This window comes from Hyperolius riggenbachi, chromosome 2, assembly GCF_040937935.1.
Source record: "Hyperolius riggenbachi isolate aHypRig1 chromosome 2, aHypRig1.pri, whole genome shotgun sequence".
NCBI classification, from domain to species: domain Eukaryota; kingdom Metazoa; phylum Chordata; class Amphibia; order Anura; family Hyperoliidae; genus Hyperolius; species Hyperolius riggenbachi.
The window spans coordinates 309,326,483-309,346,803 of record NC_090647.1 but is presented as its reverse complement, the minus strand read 5'-3'; the positions used below and the strand labels follow the sequence as shown (position 1 = coordinate 309,346,803).

The window sequence follows — 20,321 nt, the reverse complement described above, 5'->3', positions numbered from 1 at the left end:
AAGAAAGATAGATAGATAGATAGATAGATAGATAGATAGATAGATAGATAGATAGATAGATAGATAGATAGAAATTAATTGTCAGCAATACATTATTTTTTTATCCCTGACAGGAGCCCACTCATGTCGAATCATAATAGAATCACCCATAATTCATCTTGGTTCTCCTCTGTTGGCCTCCTGCTCTTCACGCTGTCCTCAGTTTGGAAGTGGAACCGTGGTATGGAAGCTGGATGGTGACGTGGTCCCTGACATTCAATACCAGAATGCTGAGGAGAACATTTCATCTATTTATTTTAGCAGCTTCAACAAGACTTCAGGACTCCTACAGTGCTATGTCTCCAGCAATGAAGAACTTCAGATGGTGGATCAAATTTACATTAGAGCTGGCTGTAAGTACATTTTTTTTCTTGAGCTGTTGATATTGCAGCTTTTATGGTACCTTTGTTCTGTCCATAAAACCTTGTAGCAGTATAGTTACAGTATATGCATGTTTTGATATATGTATTATCCCCAAAACCCAGAAAATCAGAGAAAACTAGTAAGCCTATGTAAAGATAAAACTGCATATAAAACAACAAGCGCACATATGCCCTGTACATTGTACCAAAAACTGGGAAGCTGAAGCAGGGCTTTAAAGTGAATTTGTAAAAATTGACTTAACAAATCTGTCACTGAAGATTGTTTTTATAGGTGCAAGTCCAGAGGCTATTTTACTAATTCTATATTCACTTTGTAGTAAGTTACTAGAAGTCATTTACTAGAAGATGTGCTGTAAGGTACAAAACTGCAATGTGTTCATTTCAAACATTCCATTAGGAATGTGAGAGTTGGAAAATAGGAACTATTTTACATACAATTGTTTGAAGTGAAGACAGCTTTTCTCCATGGTGCATCTGTGTACTCCAGTTCTAGCATGTTTGTTCCAGGTGAGTTGGTAGGGACACCTTAATCAGGATGATGGTCTTAGACCAGGGATTTTCAACCCTGTCCTTAAGTACCACCAACAGTGCATGTTTTGTGGAAATCCACAGAGGCAGTTAATGTGCACTGCTTTTGACCTTCAGCAGAGCTTGTTGTGCTGTGAATTCTTGGAATACTTTGATCTCTCTTTCTGCTAGTAGAAAATACAGAAACTGAAAGCAGAAGTCCTCTGTTATTGTCTCACACTGCCCCTAGTGACAAGTAACCATACATGCATTACTACAGTACTATTTAAGAGCTAGAAAATGTAACAAAAAAGAAAAAAAATGTGCTAAAACAAAATGGCCTGGGGTACTTGTAAGCCAATAAATTGGCTGCTAAAGAGTTGATAAATGACGATGGCAGTGTCCATCCAGTATTCATATTATGTATATTGCTGTTGCTATGTACTTTATATGTATATGAATGAGTAATATAATGATTTATCAATACTGTGTTCGCAGATCCACCAGCTCTACCTACCAACCTCAGCTGCTTTTTGAACCTAACAGAGTATGTTGTGGTGTGCAGCTGGCTGCCCGGTAAAGACTCTTTCTTACCAACCAATGTCACACTTTCCAGTTCCAGGCAAGTCATACTGTGCTGCGTGATCTGGTTTTTCTTGTTTTCCTGTATTGCTGTATGTCACTCCTAAATATTGTCTGTAACCTAAACTAATGTCCAGCGCTGCGTAATATGTTGGCGCTTTATAAATACAATAAATAAATAAATAAATAAGTCATTATACACTACATGGAGAATCTAATGCAGCATTTAGAAACCTATTTGTTTTCTATATTTCTGATTTCTCAGTAACACAATGTTTTTACAGGTCCATGGATCAATGTGTGATACCCACAAGAAGTGAATTTACCTGCACTCCTGTTATGGCTCAAAATTCCTGTAATATTTCACGCAAATATTTCCAAACCACCAAAAGTCTTACAGTATGGGTCACCGCACAAAACGAGCTGGGATCTGTAACCTCTTCTCCTATTTGTGTCATACCACTACGAGACGGTATGTATATTTACTTCAAGGAAACATTACTTTTCTGTGCCTGATTCCATCTCCATCATGTGTACATTTTTAACTAACATCAAGGTAGAACAATATGTCATCTGGTCCATCTCCCTAATGCGGCAAAGGCTGACAAATCTGTGTCATGGGTGCTGCCATGTTCCATGTAACATTCTGGCTGTGGGCAGAGGATGCTGTCAGTCAATGTAGGAAATTTGTTGCTGTTCCTAGCCTCACTGCATCATAACAAACTTCGCAAGCAGGCAATCCAGATCCGCAAATGGGTAGATGAATTCCAACAAAGCAATGATGCCTGGGGCTCAACCTGATGCAGGGATTCCCTTTACATTTTACTTGTCTTGCACCATTTTATGCTTAAAGTGAACCTGAGGTGAAAATAAACTGATGAGATAAACAATTATATTTATGTTTCTAATCCCGTAGCGGTGGAGGGCGGCGAGGATGGTGACTACCTGGTCCACCCGCCCCCCCGGATCAGGTAGCATAGGATTTTTTTAATTATATGAGCTTACCTCGGGCTCTCTTTAAACATTTACAAAGTAGGTTAAATGTTTTACGGTCTCTAATCGGTGGCAGCCTATAACGTGTCCCAGAGTTAGTAGAAGATCAATCAATCATGTATTTTATTATCTCACTGCCTCAGAAATTGTATTCTGCCAGGAAAACTTTTATGACTGTAATTTGCTTATCAGTGATATTTACTATTCCTGACAAAGAATCAAAAAGACAGAAGCTGTCCATGCCTAGAAATTAAAGGTGCCCATACACTTACTCGATTTCCCGCCGATAGACAGCAGATTCGATCACTGTGATCAAATGTGCTATGAAATTGATACGTAAACGCTGACCAATCTGTTCAAAATCGATTGATCCCGTTGATCTGTCTGCACAGAAAATTTTGCTCGATTGCCGGCGGGTCGAGAGTGCGTTGATAGCGGAATGTCCCACGACCGACGCTAGCGGCAATACATGACCTGTTCCACTGGCGCATGTCCCCGCGGCCCCTTCTCAGCGCTGGGCTCTGGCTAGCTTCACTTACTTCCTGTTGGGGGAAGTTTAAACAGTAGAGCGTTTAAACGTCCCCCGACAGGAAGTAAAGTGAAGCTGGAACCCAGAGCGGAGGAGAGACAGTGGAGACCAGGGGACTCGCGCCGTCCGGATCAGGTAATGCATGCCAAGGTGGGGGGGCTGGGGCGGCAGCTCCACAGATTGTGAATCGATTTCATAGTGAAATCGATTCAAAATCTGTTTGCAGTGGAGGCAGCCAAAAGATCCCTCTTTGATCAGATTACATCACAGAGAGATCTATCTGCTGGTCGATCTGGTGGCAATTGACCGGTGTATGGCTGCCTTAAAGGTAGCCATACACTGGTCGATTTGCCATCAGAATTGACCAACAGATAGATCCCTCTCTGATCGAATCTGATCAGAGAGGGATCGTATGGCTGCCTTTACTGCAAACAGATTGTGAATCGATTTCAGCATGAAACCGTTTACAATCTGTGGTGGTGGTGTTGCCGCCGCTCCCCCCTCCCCCCCTGCATACATTACCTGCTCCGCCGGCGTGACTCCCCAGGTCTCCGCTGTCTTCTCCGCTCTGGTCTGGGCTCCGGCATGCTTCACTTCCCCCTGTCTGGGGGAAGTTTAAACAGTAGAGCGCCCTCTACTGTTTAAACTTCCTGCCGGGACAGGAAGAGGTGAAGCATGCTGGACCTGGAGACCAGACCAGAGCGGAGAAGACAGCAGAGACCTGGGGAGTCGCGCCGGCGGAGCAGGTAATGTATTGCAGCTGTATTGCGTCGGTTGGCGGGCACTCGAACGCCGCTAGCGACGCGCTCCCTACCCGCGGGCGATCGAGGATCATTTCCCGCACGGTTCGATCGACGGGAACGGACGAAATAGATCGAAATTTAGCGTGTAGCGTGAACGATGTGACAGCAGATTCGATCCCAGGGAATCGGCCTAGTGTATGGCCAGCTTAACTCTTTCAGTTAGGAAAATAAAAAACAGCCTGATTTTTAATATGTTTTGTACTGTACATAGACATGCTTATCTAATGTCACTTATCGCTTTGGGTATACTTTAAACACTTACCGTATATACTCGCATATAAGCCGACCCGCATATAAGCCGACCCCCCAACTTTTCCCTGAAAAACCAGGGGAAAATGATTGACCCCCATATAAGCCGGGGGTAGGAAATGCTGGCCGCCTTATTCCCCGAGTGTGTCTTAGTATAGCTAGTAAAGTGTCCAGTATGGGTAGGTAGTGCCCCAGTATAGCTAGTATAGTGCCCAGTATAGCTAGTATAGTGCTCAGTATAGCTAGTATAGTGCTCAGTATAGCTAGTAAAGTGCCCCAGTTTAGCTAGTATACTGCCCAGTACAGCTAGTATAGTGCTCAGTATAGCTAGTAAAGTGCCCCAGTTTAGCTAGTATAGTGCTCAGTATAGTGCTCAGTATAGCTAGTATAGTGCTCAGTATAGCTAGTAAAGTGCCCCAGTTTAGCTAGTATAGTGCTCAGTATAGTGCTCAGTATAGCTAGTATAGTGCTCAGTATAGCTAGTATAGTGCCCCAGTTTAGCTAGTATAGTGCTCAGTATAGCTAGTATAGTGCTCAGTATAGCTAGTATAGTGCTCAGTATAGCTAGTAAAGTGCCCCGTATAGCTAGTATAGTGCTCAGTATAGCTAGTATAGTGCCCCAGTATAGCTAGTATAGTGCTCAGTATAGCTAGTATAGTGCTCAGTATAGCTAGTATAGTGCCCCAGTTTAGCTAGTATAGTGCTCAGTATAGCTAGTATAGTGCCCCAGTTTAGCTAGTATAGTGCTCAGTATAGCTAGTATAGTGCCCCAGTTTACTAGCTAAACTGGGGCACTATACTAGCTAAACTGGGGCACTATACTAGCTATACTGAGCACTATACTAGCTAAACTGGGGCACTATACTAGCTATACTGAGCGCTAAACTGGGGCACTATACTAGCTAAACTGGGGCACTATACTAGCTATAGTGCCCCAGTTTAGCGCTCAGTATAGCTAGTATAGCGCCCCAGTTTAGCTAGTATAGCGCTCAGTAAAGCTAGTTACGTGCCCCAGTTTAGCCAGTACAGTCCCCGCTCCCCATGGCCGCCGCCGCTATTACCTGGCTGCATCTTCTATTTCAATCTCCGTTCTTGTAAACATTCAGAGCAGCGCGCCCGGCGCTGCTACTGTGACGAGCGGCGAGCCAGGAAAGAGCGGTTCCCATAGTAACAGGACGCTCTTTCCTGCCTCGTCACAGTAGCAGCGCCGGGCGCGCTGCTCTGAATGTTTACAAGAACGGAGATTGAAATAGAAGATGCAGCCAGGTAATAGCGGCGGCGGCCATGGGGGGAGCGGGGGACCCGCGGACAAGCGGAGGGGGGGACCCGCGGACCACCATGACTCGCATACAAGCCGAACCCCCAACTTTTGGCCCCCTTTTTGGGGGTCAAAAATTCGGCTTGTATGCGAGTATATACGGTAATAACATCTGCAGGACACCAAAAACATTTTGTGCATCATCTTGTATACTTTATAAATAAAGGAGATTCCTGCATCGGGCTAGTAGTCCCAGGCATCACTGCTTTATTATTATTATTATTTATTGTATTTATAAAGCGCCAACATATTACGCAGCGCTGGACAATAAATATATACAATGATACAAGGATGACATACATAGGGTTATACACATAGAACAAAGTTATACATACAAATTGTACAAAATACATGATCATGCAATATGGGCTGGTTAGGTAGGCCCAGTAATACAAGTACAGACTGTCATAGGACAGGAGCACATGATCCTGTAGATTACACTAGGGAGTGGAGGACCCTGCCAGAGGCTTACAATCTAAAGGGAGGGGTGGAAACACTAGGGGGGGCTGTTAAATATTCCTTAGAGAGTTACTGTGTGGTAGGAGGTGGGTAGGCCATCATAAAGAGGTGGGTTTTAAGGACTTGCTTGAATGTGTTGAAAGAGGGAGCAAGTCTGATTGGTGGTGGAAGGGCATTCCAGAGGGTGGGGGCAGCTCTTGAGAAATCCTGCAGGCGGGCATGGGAGTGTGAAATGCATGGGGTGGTAAGGCGAAGGTCGTTGGAGGAACGGAGGGGGCAACCTGGTGTATACTTGTGAACAAGCTCCGAGATGTAGGTAGGGCAGATTTATACGCCAGGCATAGAATCTTGAAACTTATCCTGAAACGGATAGGGAGCCAGTGCAGGGATTCACAAAGGGGAGATGTGGATTCAGACCGGTGCGAAGAATGGATGAGTCTTGCAGCCGCGTTCATCACTGATTGAAGGGGGGCAGTGCGTTTCAGGGGGAGGCCAGAAAGGAGGTAGTTACAGTAATCAAGGCGGGAGATGATGAGGGCATGGATGAGCAGTTTGGTCGTGTCCTGGGTTAAGAAGGGGGGGATCTTGGAGATATTACAGAGGTGGAAATTGCAGGCTCTGGTGATGTTTTGTATTAAAACTTTTTATTGAAGTATAGAATTAACAAGAACAGAGTAACATACAGTGGTACAGCAGCCAAGTATAAATACTTGAGGTGTCAATGTACAGAGCAGATTTACAAGAATCAAAATGAATTAAGACAGGTAAGATCAACTTCAGTAATATCCTTGATAAAGAGAAAGCAATTGGTCAATGCCTTTCGGTAATTGTTGAACCAAACTGTAAACCTGCACTGGTGATTGGCAATTTTTAGCTGTCGTGCCGAAGAGAAAAGGAAATAGAGAAAGAGAGAGAAGAAAGGAAAGAAAAAAAAAAACACAGAGAGAACAAAAACAGAAATCAAGAATCAGCCCTTTGCAATAGGATGAAAGTAATCAGTCTGAAAACTTTCCATTACTAGTCATACTTGAGATTTGGACCCCTAACAGTTAGTTGGAGGGTTGAGAAATAAGTGCTCTAGCCATCTCAGAGTCCCTGAACTCATACCAAACTGCCCATTTCCTGGTGAAGGCTTCGTTTCGATCATATAGAATAGATCATCCAGCCTACAGATATTATTCAGTTCACTAAACACGTGGATGGGAGACGGGATATTGGTGCTTTTCCAGTTTCGTGCTATTAGTAACTTAGCAACAATTAAAAGTGTGCATGTTAAAGTTTTCTTTGCTTGGGAAATTTTCCCAGGAATGAGATTAAGGAGAGCAATTTCTGGAGTGAATAGGAGCTTTTCTAGATACAGGGACTCATTGATAGCATAGATCATTTTCCAGAATGGCTCCACCAACGGGCATTGCCACCAGATGTGTATATAGGATCCAGTCTGTTGGAGACATCTCCAACACGTGTCTGGTTCATTAGATTTGTATTTTGCAGTTTGTTGGGGGCATCTATACCATCTGGCAAATAACCTATAGTTACGCTCCTGGAATGATGCAGAAATTGTGGATTTGTGTAAAAGGGTGAAAATGTTCTCCCATTGTTCTCCTTCCAGAGGATGCCCCAGATCTGTGTCCCATTTGTTGGTAATACAAAGGAGCTGGGGGGTGCTCAGTAAGGAAGCCATTTCAGAGTAAAGTACAGATATTTTGTGATCTGTGGAAACAGATGGAGAGCACAGGGACTCAAAAGCAGTGAGTTTTCTATGTATATTAGTGTTAGGATTCAGAGAGAAATAAAAAGCTCTGATCTGTCTCCACAGTAACCAATTAATGACTGGCTTAGATTCCAAATTTCCCAGATCCGATCTATCCTTTATAGTGTTAGAGCTAGTTATGTGTCTGACCTGGGGCCAGAAGTCTCTACTCCAACCCAGAATGTATTGGGCGTTCATACCAGCACCAAGCTCTGGATTGTCAAGTAAAGGTGAAAGGGGACTGGGGATTGAAGACAGATTGTATTTTTCCAGAACCTTATCCCATCCCCTTAATACAATTTGAGGATTAATTGCTATCAGATGTTCTTTGGGTCTAGAGGGAGGAGATATCCACAACAGGGCCCTTGGATCAATATCCGAGAATAGAGAATCCAGCAACACCCACTGTTTACTTTGCCTACTCTGAAACCAATCCAGGACTCTTGTGAGGAGAACTGCGTGGTAGTATGTTTGTATATCAGGCAGGCCCAAGCCCCCCCCCGACCTTTGTTCTACTTAACAGTTTATGATTGATTCTGTGTGGCTTTTTATTCCAAATAAATTGTAGAAAGGATGTGTGTAATTTTTTGAGAAATGCATTGGAAAGGCGTATGGGCAGGGCCTGCATCATCTGGTGATGTTTTGGATGTGTGGGATGAAGGAGAGGTCAGAGTCCAAGGTGACACCCAGACAGCGGGCCTGGGAGGTAGGGAGAATGGTTGTGTTGTCGATTGTGAGGTGGCAATCTGGGATGGGTGCAGCAGCATGGGGTGGAAAGATCAGGAGCTCAGTTTTGTCTAGGTTAAGCTTTAGGAACTTAGCTGACATCCAGGAGGAAATTGCTGAGAGACAAGAGGAGACCTTGTTTATGGTGGTGGATGAGAGATCGGGGGTATGGAGGTAAATCTGAGTGTCATCTGCATAAAGGTGGTAATTGAAGCCCAGGGAGGAGATAAGCTTGCCAATTGAGGAAGTGTATATGGAGAAAAGGATGGGGCCTAGAACAGAGCCCTGGGGGACCCCAACTGAGAGGGGGGCAGGGGTTGAGGAGGAGCCATTGAAGGAAGTTGTGAAGGAGCGATTGGATAGGTAGGAGGAGATCCAGGCCAAGGCAAGCCCATGGATGCCCATGGACTGTAGTGATTGGAGGAGGAGGGAGTGGTCAACAGTGTCAAATGCTGCAGAGAGGTCAAGGAGGAGCAGGATGGAAAAACTGCCTTTGGCCCTGGCAAGGGTAAGGTCATTGACCACCTTGGCGAGGGCTGTTTCAGTTGAGTGTGCAGGTCGGAATCCAGACTGTAGGGGGTCAAGTAGGGTATTGGTGTTGATGTATTGGGTAATGCGCTGGTGGACTAGGCGTTCGAGGAGTTTAGAAGCATAGGGAAGGAGGGAGATTGGGCGGTAGTTTGAGGGTAGGGATGGGTCGAGTGAGGGTTTTTTCAGCTTTGTTGGCATTAAAACAGTAACCCAGCTCATATTTTGAAATTGAACTCTGAGCCCTGGCTGTGGCTCTATTCTGTTGATTATGTAAGAAGGCAAATGGCTGCTGCTGTCAGTAAAGGGTTGCCTAAGCTTCTGCCTACTCTTTGCAAGAAGACTGTCACCCTGGGAAGTCCTATGGTTGCTGTTATTTGAAGAGTAGCGGAGTTTGAGAAGCTGCCTTATTGTTAGTGATGTTCTCCTAACATGCTAAATAGCTTCATCCAAGAGGCAGAAGCTGGAGCCACCAAAGCACTGAATAATTTACACAGTTTATAGTAATAATATAATAGCAATAAGCTGCTATAACCTTTGATTTGCTAATGCCAATGTCTGCCTCCTAGGTAAGTCTAATTAGTATATGCAGATATTTTTTTGCTCATCACTAGTCATCACACATGGAGAAAGAGGTGGAAGGGGGTCAATGGGCCAGCGACTGCTTTTCTCGTGCAGAGACTAAACTTTACCAAAGAGAGAGGAGGCGGGGCCAGGCGCCAGAAGTCAGGTGATGCAATGACTTCGAGACGGCATTGCCGGACAAGGCTTCTCAGGTAAATATAACTTTCTTTTACTTGCAGGCTGCTGGATTTTCTTATTTACTCTGCAGTTCCTTTTTAAGGCTCTGCATTATTATATGGCCCATAGTCTTCCATTTTCTCCCAATAGGTAAATCAACTCGGATCCATTTTAACAAATAAATAAAAGGATTAGGTTATACTCTAGTTTGCACTAATCTAAATTCTACAAGGACGTAAGATGATGCTCATAATGCTGCGTCTGTACTGGGTAAGTAATATATACATTGAGATGTTCTAAAAGTGAATATTTCCGTTTCAGTGAAGCTGGATCCTATAGTCATCGATGAAACAACAGCTCGTGGAGACAGCGTCAAGCTGCGATTTACATATGGAAGGAAAGCAGAATTTCTGAAAGATGTGAGATGTCAGCTGCGTTACAGAGCAGAATTTGAGACTGAGTGGTCTGAGGTAAGTCATAGATGCTTCATAGGTTTCTTAGGCCTCTTTCAGACAGACAGCTCAACTGTGCACTTATTGGGCAGCCTCCCATCTGCCAGCTACTGAGTGCCTTTTGGCTGCAATTTTATGTGACCAAATGGTAGTGTTTGTAAACCCCATGTGTCTCAGTGCTTGATATGCATTGTAGTTACTTGGTAGCAAAAATGTTCATAATGTTGCACCTAAGCATGGCAGCAGCCATGCTCAGATGGTTGGCTCTCCATGCCCATCCTGACCACTAGCAAGTACCTGGCCAATTCACAGGAGCAGCATTAAATTCACCACCTTTTTCTCCCGGCTACCATGTAAAAGAGGCCTTGACATTCAGATGTTATTATTAATCCAGGTATTCCACTATACAGTATATCAATTTGTGCATTCCCATTCAGTTACACACTAATTAATACAGGGTTAATGTACAGATGTGCAGTGCCTGGGGGCTGGAAAGTTCATGAGATGAAGTTCTTCAGTGTGAGTACATTTCTCGGCTGGGAGATGTACTCACATCGAAAGACTACATCTCCCAGCATACAATGTGGCAACTGGGGACATGCACTAGTGCTGCGGGTGCTTCAAACTGCAGCACCTGTGGTCTGGCTGGAGAGATAGTGGAGTGCATACAGGTAAATAATGCTTGTCACCCCCCCTTCCATTGGCCCATGCTATTTACATTCCTTCCTTAGGGGTGCGTTGTTCAATTCCAGATCCAGGGGGAAAAAAATCAAGTTTATTTGTGTATTATGTGGAAATGAGATTTTTTTGGGGGGTCTTACTGCCCTCTTTGTCATCATTGGGAAGATCCCCCCAATGTCTGTCCCTGGCCATCCATGGAGCTCCATGGCTTTAATATGAACCCTCCTAATCCAGGAGAATTTCACACATTACAAGTGCAAACATGATATTTATTTAACCTGACAGCCTAACTAGCAAGCTTTATACAGTAAGCACAATAAAGGTCCATAGAGAACAATTGAGCTTGGTTAGTCACGTCTAAACACAATGAATAAATAAATCAAGTTTACTAGAGGGCAGAAGACATTTATTTTAAATGGCAGAAAAAATAATAATGAAGAACGTTTTCCTTATGTATATAAATAGGGTGTAGCTATCCCCTATCCTTCTATTTCAAAAAATTCTGAATGTATTCAGTACATCAATAATGTAATGCAATCAATAGTAATTCTCTAGGATATATTTACATAGAATCAGGATTTTGAGACAAATATTAAAATGTACTAGAATATAGTGCATATAGATAATATTGCTTATACCATCAACAAATACCCTTGAGATATACCATCAATAATATCTAATACTTATGTAATGGTTTTGAAATAAATGTGAAATATTTTATGTCATTTAGCAGCGCCAGTATACACATATATATATGTATTTGCTGGCTGAGACCTGTGAAACGCGTTGTCCTTTTAATCATGCTGAATAAATAATTTAATCTTTTTACATTAACCCTGTGGTTTGGGTTCTTCCATCTTGAGTGGTAAAGACACCCTCCCTCCACCATATTTTTGTTTCATTACATTACCTATTTTTGGCCGCCTCCACCCCCAGTACTATCTCCTAAGAGGCTGAATGAGGAACTTCACCAGTATTTGCAGTATAAATGAAGAACCCAAGCAGGGTACTGAAAGCCTTCCGCTCCAGCTGTGCAGTTCAGTTTTTAATATATCAATAAAATAAAAATAGTGCGCGCGCGCGTGTGTGTGTGTGTACTGTGTGTGTGTGTACTGTGTGTGTGTGTGTGTGTGTGTGTGTGCGTGCGTGCGTGCGTGCGTGCGTGCGTGCGCGTGCGTGCGTGTGTGTGTGTGTGTGTGTGTGTGGTATAAATATAACTGTAAAAGTAAAAGAAACATGCAGTCATTACAGAGAATGATTAATATCGCAAAATGTAAAGGGGCTTGAACACGTTTTACCAAAATAACTAACTATGTCATTTGTTCTTGCAGATAACCATGTATGTGCTCTAATCAGGGTGTAGTAGTACTTTTTGAATCTTGATTATAGTTGTATGAGTTCTGTTGAACTTATTTACTTATTATGATTAGATGGAGAGCTAGTTCATTTATTAAAATAATATATTTTCAGCCTGTAGATATACCTGTTGGTTTAAAAGAGACAAGCCAAGGTGGACTATTATATGCTACGCAGTACTACTTCCAGATTCGATGTATTCGGAAAAGCCTAACTGGGCAGTGGAGTGAATGGGGTCCTTCTCGTTCTCAAATTACAGCAGAATCCGGTAAGTGCCTTTCTGCATATGGATGACAAATGGAAATATGGTTATAAATTAGCTTATTTTATTTAAAATATGATTTTTAGTTTGGTATTCAATATGGCAAGTTTGGTTAAATATACAATTTTATAAAAGGCAATCATGGAACTCACAGAATAAGGCCATTTTCATATGGCAGGCTGAAGGTGGTGAATTCACCACGTTTGCTAGTGCTTGTCATGAACATTGCAGAGATGGCCACCACAAGCCACATCTGAGTGCAGCCAAAGCTGCTCTCAGAAGTGACATGATGGGGGTTTTATGGTTGCCCGATAACCCTACCATGTGTCAAGCACTGCCATGTTTAGGGTTACAAATGCCACAGTAGTCAGTGAAGATTGAAATCAGGTTTACACAGTATACCTGTGTACTTAGTACAGTTATTAACCCTTATACGAAATCTCATTCAAGTGATGTCACCAATCATGCCATGGAAAACTAGATTTTGTTTTACTAGTGCCTGGCATTTAACCATTGAAATCCTTTTCACAGATATTTTATTGTGTGCATAGTAGAAACGGAAATGTTACTCAGGAAGAGTACATTGAAAACCGTTTTTAGAGGGTTTTTTGTTTTTGATTTGTTTTTTAGAGTTTAACCCGTTAAATTATGTTGAAACAAGAACCACAAGGGTTTTTTTTTTCCTGTACACTGAGTTAAACCTATAAGCCATGTGATAAAAATACTAAAACCACAATGTTGTCCTTTGAAAACAGAATTTAATTCCAGCTCATCACTTCCAGCACAATTGCACAAAGCTCCTTCCTAATGCATCCCTTAAAGACAGTAGGTGGATGCGGGCAAATCATTATTTTTGCCATTGTAGACTAGGCCGCATACATGGAGTAAGGTTTGTCAGTATAATACACTTCTACAGTAATAAATATGTAGTAATAGGAGTAATCTACTGATTGCAATTAGTACTTCAGGCAAGTATGTCTGGGGTAATTTGCCACTCTGCTTGCTCCTTGCACTGGCATAACAATAGGGCCTGCAGCCCGGTCCTCCCTCGGGGCCCACTTGGGGCCATTTTGGGGGGCCAGAGGGACAAAGCATGAGGGAAAAGCCATGCTGCACTTCGGCGGGGAGGGGGGACGGTCGCCTCTGCACTCCCCTCCAGCGTTGAATAGTTTGTGTATGCAGGCGGCGGGCAGCGACAGATACATACCTTCCATGTGTTTCCAGCGTGGACGTTTCTCCCTCTAGTGTCTGATGTGACTTCCTGTATAAGCAGGAAGTCACGTCAGAGGCTAGAGAGAGGAACATCCACGCTGGAGCGCACAGGAAGGTATGTATCTACCGCTGCCCGCCGCCTGCATACACAAACTATTCAACGTTGGAGGGGAGCGCAGGGGGTAGAGCCAAGGTGAGGGAGGTGGGGGGGACCGTCCCCCCTCCCCGCCGAAGTGCAGCATGGCTTTACCCTCATGCTGCGAACCCCCCAGCCCCCCAAAACGGCCCCAAGCGGGCCCCGAGGAGGGGGGCCCCGCTTAGTATTTCTGCAGGGGGGCCGCGGTGGGACCTTGTTACGCCCCTGGCTCCTTGCACTTTTTTTCAGCTTCGAGATCTGGTAGCTTGGTTTCATCCTACAATTGTGGGCATTGGAGATGCTCAGCTGATAGCACCATTGTTCTGGAACAGCAATTGTAATTTCTGGTGTCCATGGTAAAAACTTGACTGCAATAATTTCTTAGGGACTGAGAAGTAATTCCTTCTCATCCTATCTGGCTGATGTCCTGTATGCATACCCTAGCCATAGCTGCTATACAAAGCTGCTTGTGCAGATAAAATCCAAGAACCCATCCTTAATCCAGAGCTCAGTGAGTACTTTTCCATTTCAGAGGTCTGATTAAGTTACCAATTCCTAAAGCACTAAATGGCCCATATGCAATTCACCTTTTCTCCAAAGTTTTCTCCTAGGTGATAATGTTTCAGCTTCTCACCACAGGGTTGGCACCACGGGGCTCTAGTAGGGAGGTGTAGACTTTCATGTCTCATGGGTGATTAACATTGATGCACCAAGGGTTTTTGGAAAATGATAACTTTAGCTGCAGCTGTTAACAGTTCAAAGAATGTATGGTATATATATTAAGTGATTTGGCAGATATATGTGTATTCTATATGCCAGACAGCCAGGGGTCTAGTCCTGGGAAAAAAGATGAGTGGACTCACATCAAAAACCCATGCCGAAAAATGGGCATGGTCACGCAGCAGAACATGGGCGAGGTCATGTGTGGGGCCACATGAGCTCTGACGTAGTGTATCCCCCAAAAATAGAGGTAATCTGACAACTTTTCATCAAAAAAACACATAATCTGGCAGAGGTTCCTCCAAAACACAGATAATATGACAGTGGTTCCCCCAAAATACATGTAATCTGGCAGCAGCGGTTTCCCCAACATACACATAATCTGGCACCAGTTCCCCAAAATAGGCTTAATCTGGCAGCAGATCACCCAAAATACAAATATCACCCAAAATACATGTAATCTGGCAGCAGTGGTCCCCCCAACATACACAATCTGGCAGCGGTTCTGCAAACTACATGTAATCTGGCAGCGGTTCCCCCAACATACACATAATCTGGCAGCTGTTCCCCAAAATACACTTAATCTGTCAGCAGCGGTTCCACAAAAATACAGATACTCTGACAGCAGTTCCCTCAAAATAGGTACCCCCAGTATAGGTAGCCAGGTCTATAGGTCTATAGGTGTCCCCAGTGGAAGTAGCCACTAGCCAGGTCTATAAGTGTTCCCAGTATAAGTAAACAGGTCTATGGGTGTCCACAGTATAAGTAGCCAATTATCAGGCAATATATCTGGCAGTGGCAGGCAGACTAGAGGTCAATATCAGGCAATATATCTGGCACTGTTAGGCAGACTAGAGGCCAATTATCAGGCAATATATCTGGCAGTGGCGCAGACAGACTAGAGGCCAATTATCAGGCAATATATCTTTCACTGGCAGGCAGAGTGGCAGACTAGAGGTCAATATCAGGCAATATCTGGCACTGGCAGGCAGAGTGGCAGACTGAGGTCAATATCTGGCACTGGCAGGAATAATGGCAGACTGAGGTCAATATCTGGCACTGGCAGGCAGAATGGCTGCGAGACGAGAGCAAAGTGGCCGGTCGGGTGCTCGGCGAGGAAAATTAAATCAATCAAAACAAACAGCGCTAAGCTGTGAGTGCTCTTTCTCTCTGGGGCTGCGGCTGACTGACTGGTGCTTGGCGGGCGAAAAGCGTAGACGTGCTGCCGCTGCACGTCATTACGCTGCCACCCGCATTGTAGAGAGGAGGGGAGAAGGCAGGAAGTAGCGCCGAGCGGTCATGGGACTGAGCAGTGTCACATGACCGATGCTCCCGACCAGGAAGTAACTGGGGAGAAGTACGAGTCCTGCTAGGGTGGACGGCATCCACGCCTAAGAAAAAGTAAGTGGAAGTCATCCACCCGCGTTCACGCAGGATTCGACCCCTGCAAACAGCACAGGCTAGTTGCCACTAAACCTTCTGGTAACAATTGTTCAATGCTAGATAGACAAGTACTTTGACAACCTCCAATGTTGAATGGATAGCTTGACTGATGTTGTATGATGACATCTGACAGTTTGCCTCACACACCATTCTCAACCTCCTGGGTCCATGGCAAAATCCCACTCTGCTCAGCCCTTGTGTTATAGACACAGGTCATCCTCATCTTCCATATACCATTACTGCTTCCTCCTGTACTCAGGCTGTGTAATGAATAGTGGAGATGCCGCCGCGTGGGCAAGCGGCAAGGCGGCTGTCTCCGTGTTCAAGCCGGCGGTCTCTTCCGCGCAGCAACATGTCTCTGGTTCGCCTGGTTCTTCTAGTGCACATAGATGGAGAGCTACGCGCGTGCGCGCCAGGCGACAGGACCTTTATGCCAGCAGAAGGGGAATCAGCTGATCAGGCCGATCAGCTGATCCCAGCTGGACTCTGGATTGGCTGAGTGTCTGGGGCGGCACTGTGGAGCACTGTAGGTATATATAGGACTTGCTTGTCAGTTGCAGGTTGTCTGCCGTTGCTAATACTTACGTGTGAGAACTCAGACCTCAGTCAGATCTTACAGTGTGTTGGAACCAGTTGGAACTGGGAATTCACACTTAGCCAGATTCCGTTTTAGGCGCTATTGTGTTATTGTACTGTTATACATCAGACTAGTTCCCGGGTGTTGAGACCAAGGACCTTACACCCAAGACTAGGAGATTACTGTGTTACTACTGTTATACTTCAGACTAGCTCCCGGGTGTTGAGACCAAGGACCTCACACCCAAGACTAGGAGATTACTGTGTGACTACTGTTATCCTTCAGACTAGTTCCCGGGTGTTGAGACCAAGGACCTCACACCCAAGACTAGGAGATTACTGTGTTACTACTGTTATACTTCAGACTAGTTCCCGGGTGTTGAGACCAAGGATCTCACACCCAAGTCTAGGAGATTACTGTGTTACTATTGTTATACTTCAGACTAGTTCCCAGGTGTTGAGACCAAGGACCTCACACCTCAGACTAGGATTGTGCTATATTGATACCTGGTATGATCCCTGGCTTTGCCGACCACTCTCCTGCTTACTGATTCGGTACCTTGCCTATCTGTCTTCCCGTTGCCAACCTTGCCTGTACCCGGATACCGTATCAGTCTTCTGTCTCTGTACCTTATCTGCTCGTGTGTTGCCGAACTGGCCTGTATGACCCTTCTGGCTGTCACTCGTCCATTGGGTGAACAGCCTCACTGTACTCCTCCTGACACCAACTCTATAGGTGTCCATTAGCTGTAAGGGCTGCCTGCTCCTCAGGATGTCCTCCTTACAGTCCAGTCAAGGGACTTTACCTATAGGAGTCCACTGGCTGCAGTACAGTCTGATTCCCAGCCCATCAGGGAATCCTTGGCTGCAGTACAGTCTGATTCCCAATCCATCAGGGAATCCCTGGCTGCAGTACAATCTCCATCTCCTCCTATTAAGGAGGTTAGTGTCTACACAGTCAGAGGCCACCTGCACCTCAGGTGTCCACTGGCTGCAGCGCAGTCCAATTCCCTGCTCTTCAGGGGATCCTTGGCTGCAGTTGTGTCTGTATCTCCCGCTCCTCGGGAGATAACCTTTCTCATTGTTGCACCAAACACTCACACTACATTAGGTGTCTTGTGTCAAGCTATACTTATATTATTGGTGATTCTGCAGATCACCATATAATCAGGTATAACATCTGTATTATTGGTGATACTGCAGATCATCAATAATCAGATACACTTTGTGTGCTGACACCAATCATTACAGGCTGCAGCACAATGTGACAGTCTATCTTCCCTATGGAAAATCCTAACCTATTGCAACCTGGATGTTTTACATAAGAGAGACATGAGTAAATATTGTCCAATGTCCAATATTAACACCATAACCTTGTATAATGTCATCTTCAATTATTTTTTAAGTATATGTAAATACATGTTTTTTGAGGTTTTTATTCATCACTACTGTGTTACTTTGTTTCAGCCCCAACTGGTAAAGTGGAGACTTGGTGGAAAATGTTAGAGACAGCAGAGAATGTATGGGACGATTCACCGATGGTTCAGCTGTTCTGGAAGGTATTGAGACAGATTTAATGTTTAACTAGTATAAGTAGCTTTACAAGTGAGTGCAATTCTTAAAGTGGTCTAACACTCAGCGTTTCAACTTTGCTTTAAAAGATTGCTTACAACTTAGAAACTATTATGCCAGATTTTTGTTAAGCAGAAATTCGTTGAATGGATTAAACATGACATTTTAGTGTTGCATTTAGCTAAAAATCCGCATCTGTGCTGAGATTTAGATACAAATGTATCATGTTTGAAATGTAAATAAACAAAAGCCTCTCTGAGAGAGCACAGAGGGCTTCCCAGACAGGCTTTTCAGAGGTTTATTTGCATTCCAAACATGATACATTTGTATCTAAACCTCAGCACGGATGCAGATTTCTAGCTAAATTCAACACTAAAATGTCATGTTTAACCCATTCAGTGAATTTCTGCTTTAAAAAAATCTGTCATAATAGTTTCTAAGCTGTAAGCAATCTTTTAAAGCAAAGTTGAAATGCTGGATGTTAGACCGCTTTAAAGCTAGACTACAAATCTAAACTCTCTTCAGGATAAATACCGCCATAATTTATTAACATACCAGTTCTACCTGCAGCAGGACATCCTTTAAAGCAAAATTGTAGATGTTTGCATTATAGTTAACTGCTTTACAGCCTTGCCACCTTAGCGTTAGCAGCACAAGCTGTGGCCTGGAAACAAAGCTCTCCCAAGCCCTAGTCAGTTTACGGCTGGTTTCCTGGTTTGGAAGTCCAATCATACGCCCCCTTCCCCATATGCCATTCTGCACCAGCTCCATGCCATGACCAATGCCATATCTCCATATTCTCCCAGCATATACTTCCCATGTTAGCTATACCAATTCCCCTTGATGATGTCATGTCATTGTCTGACCTGTACACCAATACTGAGGCCAGGCAGGAGAGAAGTGGTAGAGAGCTAGGAACTGTGACCTTAGTCATATTCTTGACACAGTCTCTTGACAGTCAGCCTACTGGGCCAATCAAAGTGCAGGCATCTCGCCCTTTGAAGCCACCGGACCCGCCGGTCTCAGGGCGGATTCAGTGGAGCACTTGTTAAGTTTAACGAAGCGCTCATTAAACTATTGAAGCATAGCATAATTTAGCAGTGCACGCTGTGGCTGCATAGCATGTGCTGGAGATTATAACACTCACTGCTGTCATTAAGCTGCGCTGCTGTAGCAGCGCAGCTTAGTGAATCAACCCCAAAGAGTCACAAGCAACCAGAAAGCATAAGCCGATCCCCGTTGGTGATGGATAACCGAGACTCTACTGTAACAATATTAATTATTTTGGATTTATTTCCCATAGCCACTGAATAAAGCTGAAGCCAATGCCAAGCATCTCTGGTATATTGTGAAGGAATCATCTGATCTTCTTCAAAGTGACACTCTTTTATGCAACACAACTGCTCTCAACTGCACTTTCAGTCTGTCCAATGAAATGAAGAGTGCATTTATTTGGACTTACAATACAGCTGGGCCTTCTCCAGTGAAAGAGATATTCTTCACTATAGTCACTGGTAAGACTATTCAAAATTACTTCAGTGGGAAGGGGAATATAGCTAGACTGTCTATTCCTATGTATTATAATTCAGCCCATATTGGGCCATGCTCATAAATAGTGCCCATTCTTTTACAAAATTTGCTAAGTCTCCCATCAGTGTTGATCCTGGTAGAAGAATTCCTCTGACAAGCTGCTGGTAATCCTGGCTGTTACTGCAGTCACCTGGAGCTTGAGGTAGATGCAGATTTCCACCCAATCCCTCCACACCTTCTCTTTGCTGGACTTGGCAAGTGGAAGATGAGCCGGTATTGACATCATTCTGTGGGCTGAAAGGGGCAAAGAACGGGAGTGCATTTAATCTAAGTTAAGCTTCCAGGTATGAATTTTAACATGAAGAGAACCAAATGGAGAGTGAGCCTGAGGTATAATGAAAAGAGGAACTACAGCATGTACCAATACAGATAACTATAAAAAAGGCACCGTTATGGGAGGAATTGATGGTGGCCATATATTATATATCCCCTAGCAGATGATTCTCCTGGAGGGGGGAGGAAGGATGAGAGATAGTGTAAGACTACATTTCCTAATCAGAGTTTGCTTTTCTCATTCTAGGAGCTTCTCTGCATTCATTGCATGTGTCACCCTATGATGATTACAGCCTAAAAGCAGAGTGGGTGCCACAAACCTCAGCTACAGCTTACGTCTTGGAGTGGTGCAAAAGTGTACAGCTGCCCAACTGTGAAATTCAGTGGAACACAGAGTTTAAAGGATGCAACACATCAATTCTGCATGGTAAGATGGGT

The 20,321-nt window shown here is 44.1% G+C and overlaps 1 protein-coding gene across 1 annotated transcript in view; it reads left to right on the top strand.

The window, feature by feature from the left end:
* Positions 1 to 20,321, top strand: part of CSF3R (colony stimulating factor 3 receptor) — a 60,116-nt gene that overhangs the window by 13,850 nt on the left and 25,945 nt on the right. The window contains exons 3-10 of the mRNA XM_068269060.1: positions 114 to 392; positions 1,428 to 1,551; positions 1,796 to 1,983; positions 9,932 to 10,080; positions 12,214 to 12,367; positions 17,916 to 18,007; positions 19,324 to 19,534; positions 20,131 to 20,310. Of these exons, the coding sequence (XP_068125161.1) occupies positions 114 to 392; positions 1,428 to 1,551; positions 1,796 to 1,983; positions 9,932 to 10,080; positions 12,214 to 12,367; positions 17,916 to 18,007; positions 19,324 to 19,534; positions 20,131 to 20,310 (1,377 nt within the window). The remainder of the gene's footprint in view (positions 1 to 113; positions 393 to 1,427; positions 1,552 to 1,795; positions 1,984 to 9,931; positions 10,081 to 12,213; positions 12,368 to 17,915; positions 18,008 to 19,323; positions 19,535 to 20,130; positions 20,311 to 20,321) is intronic.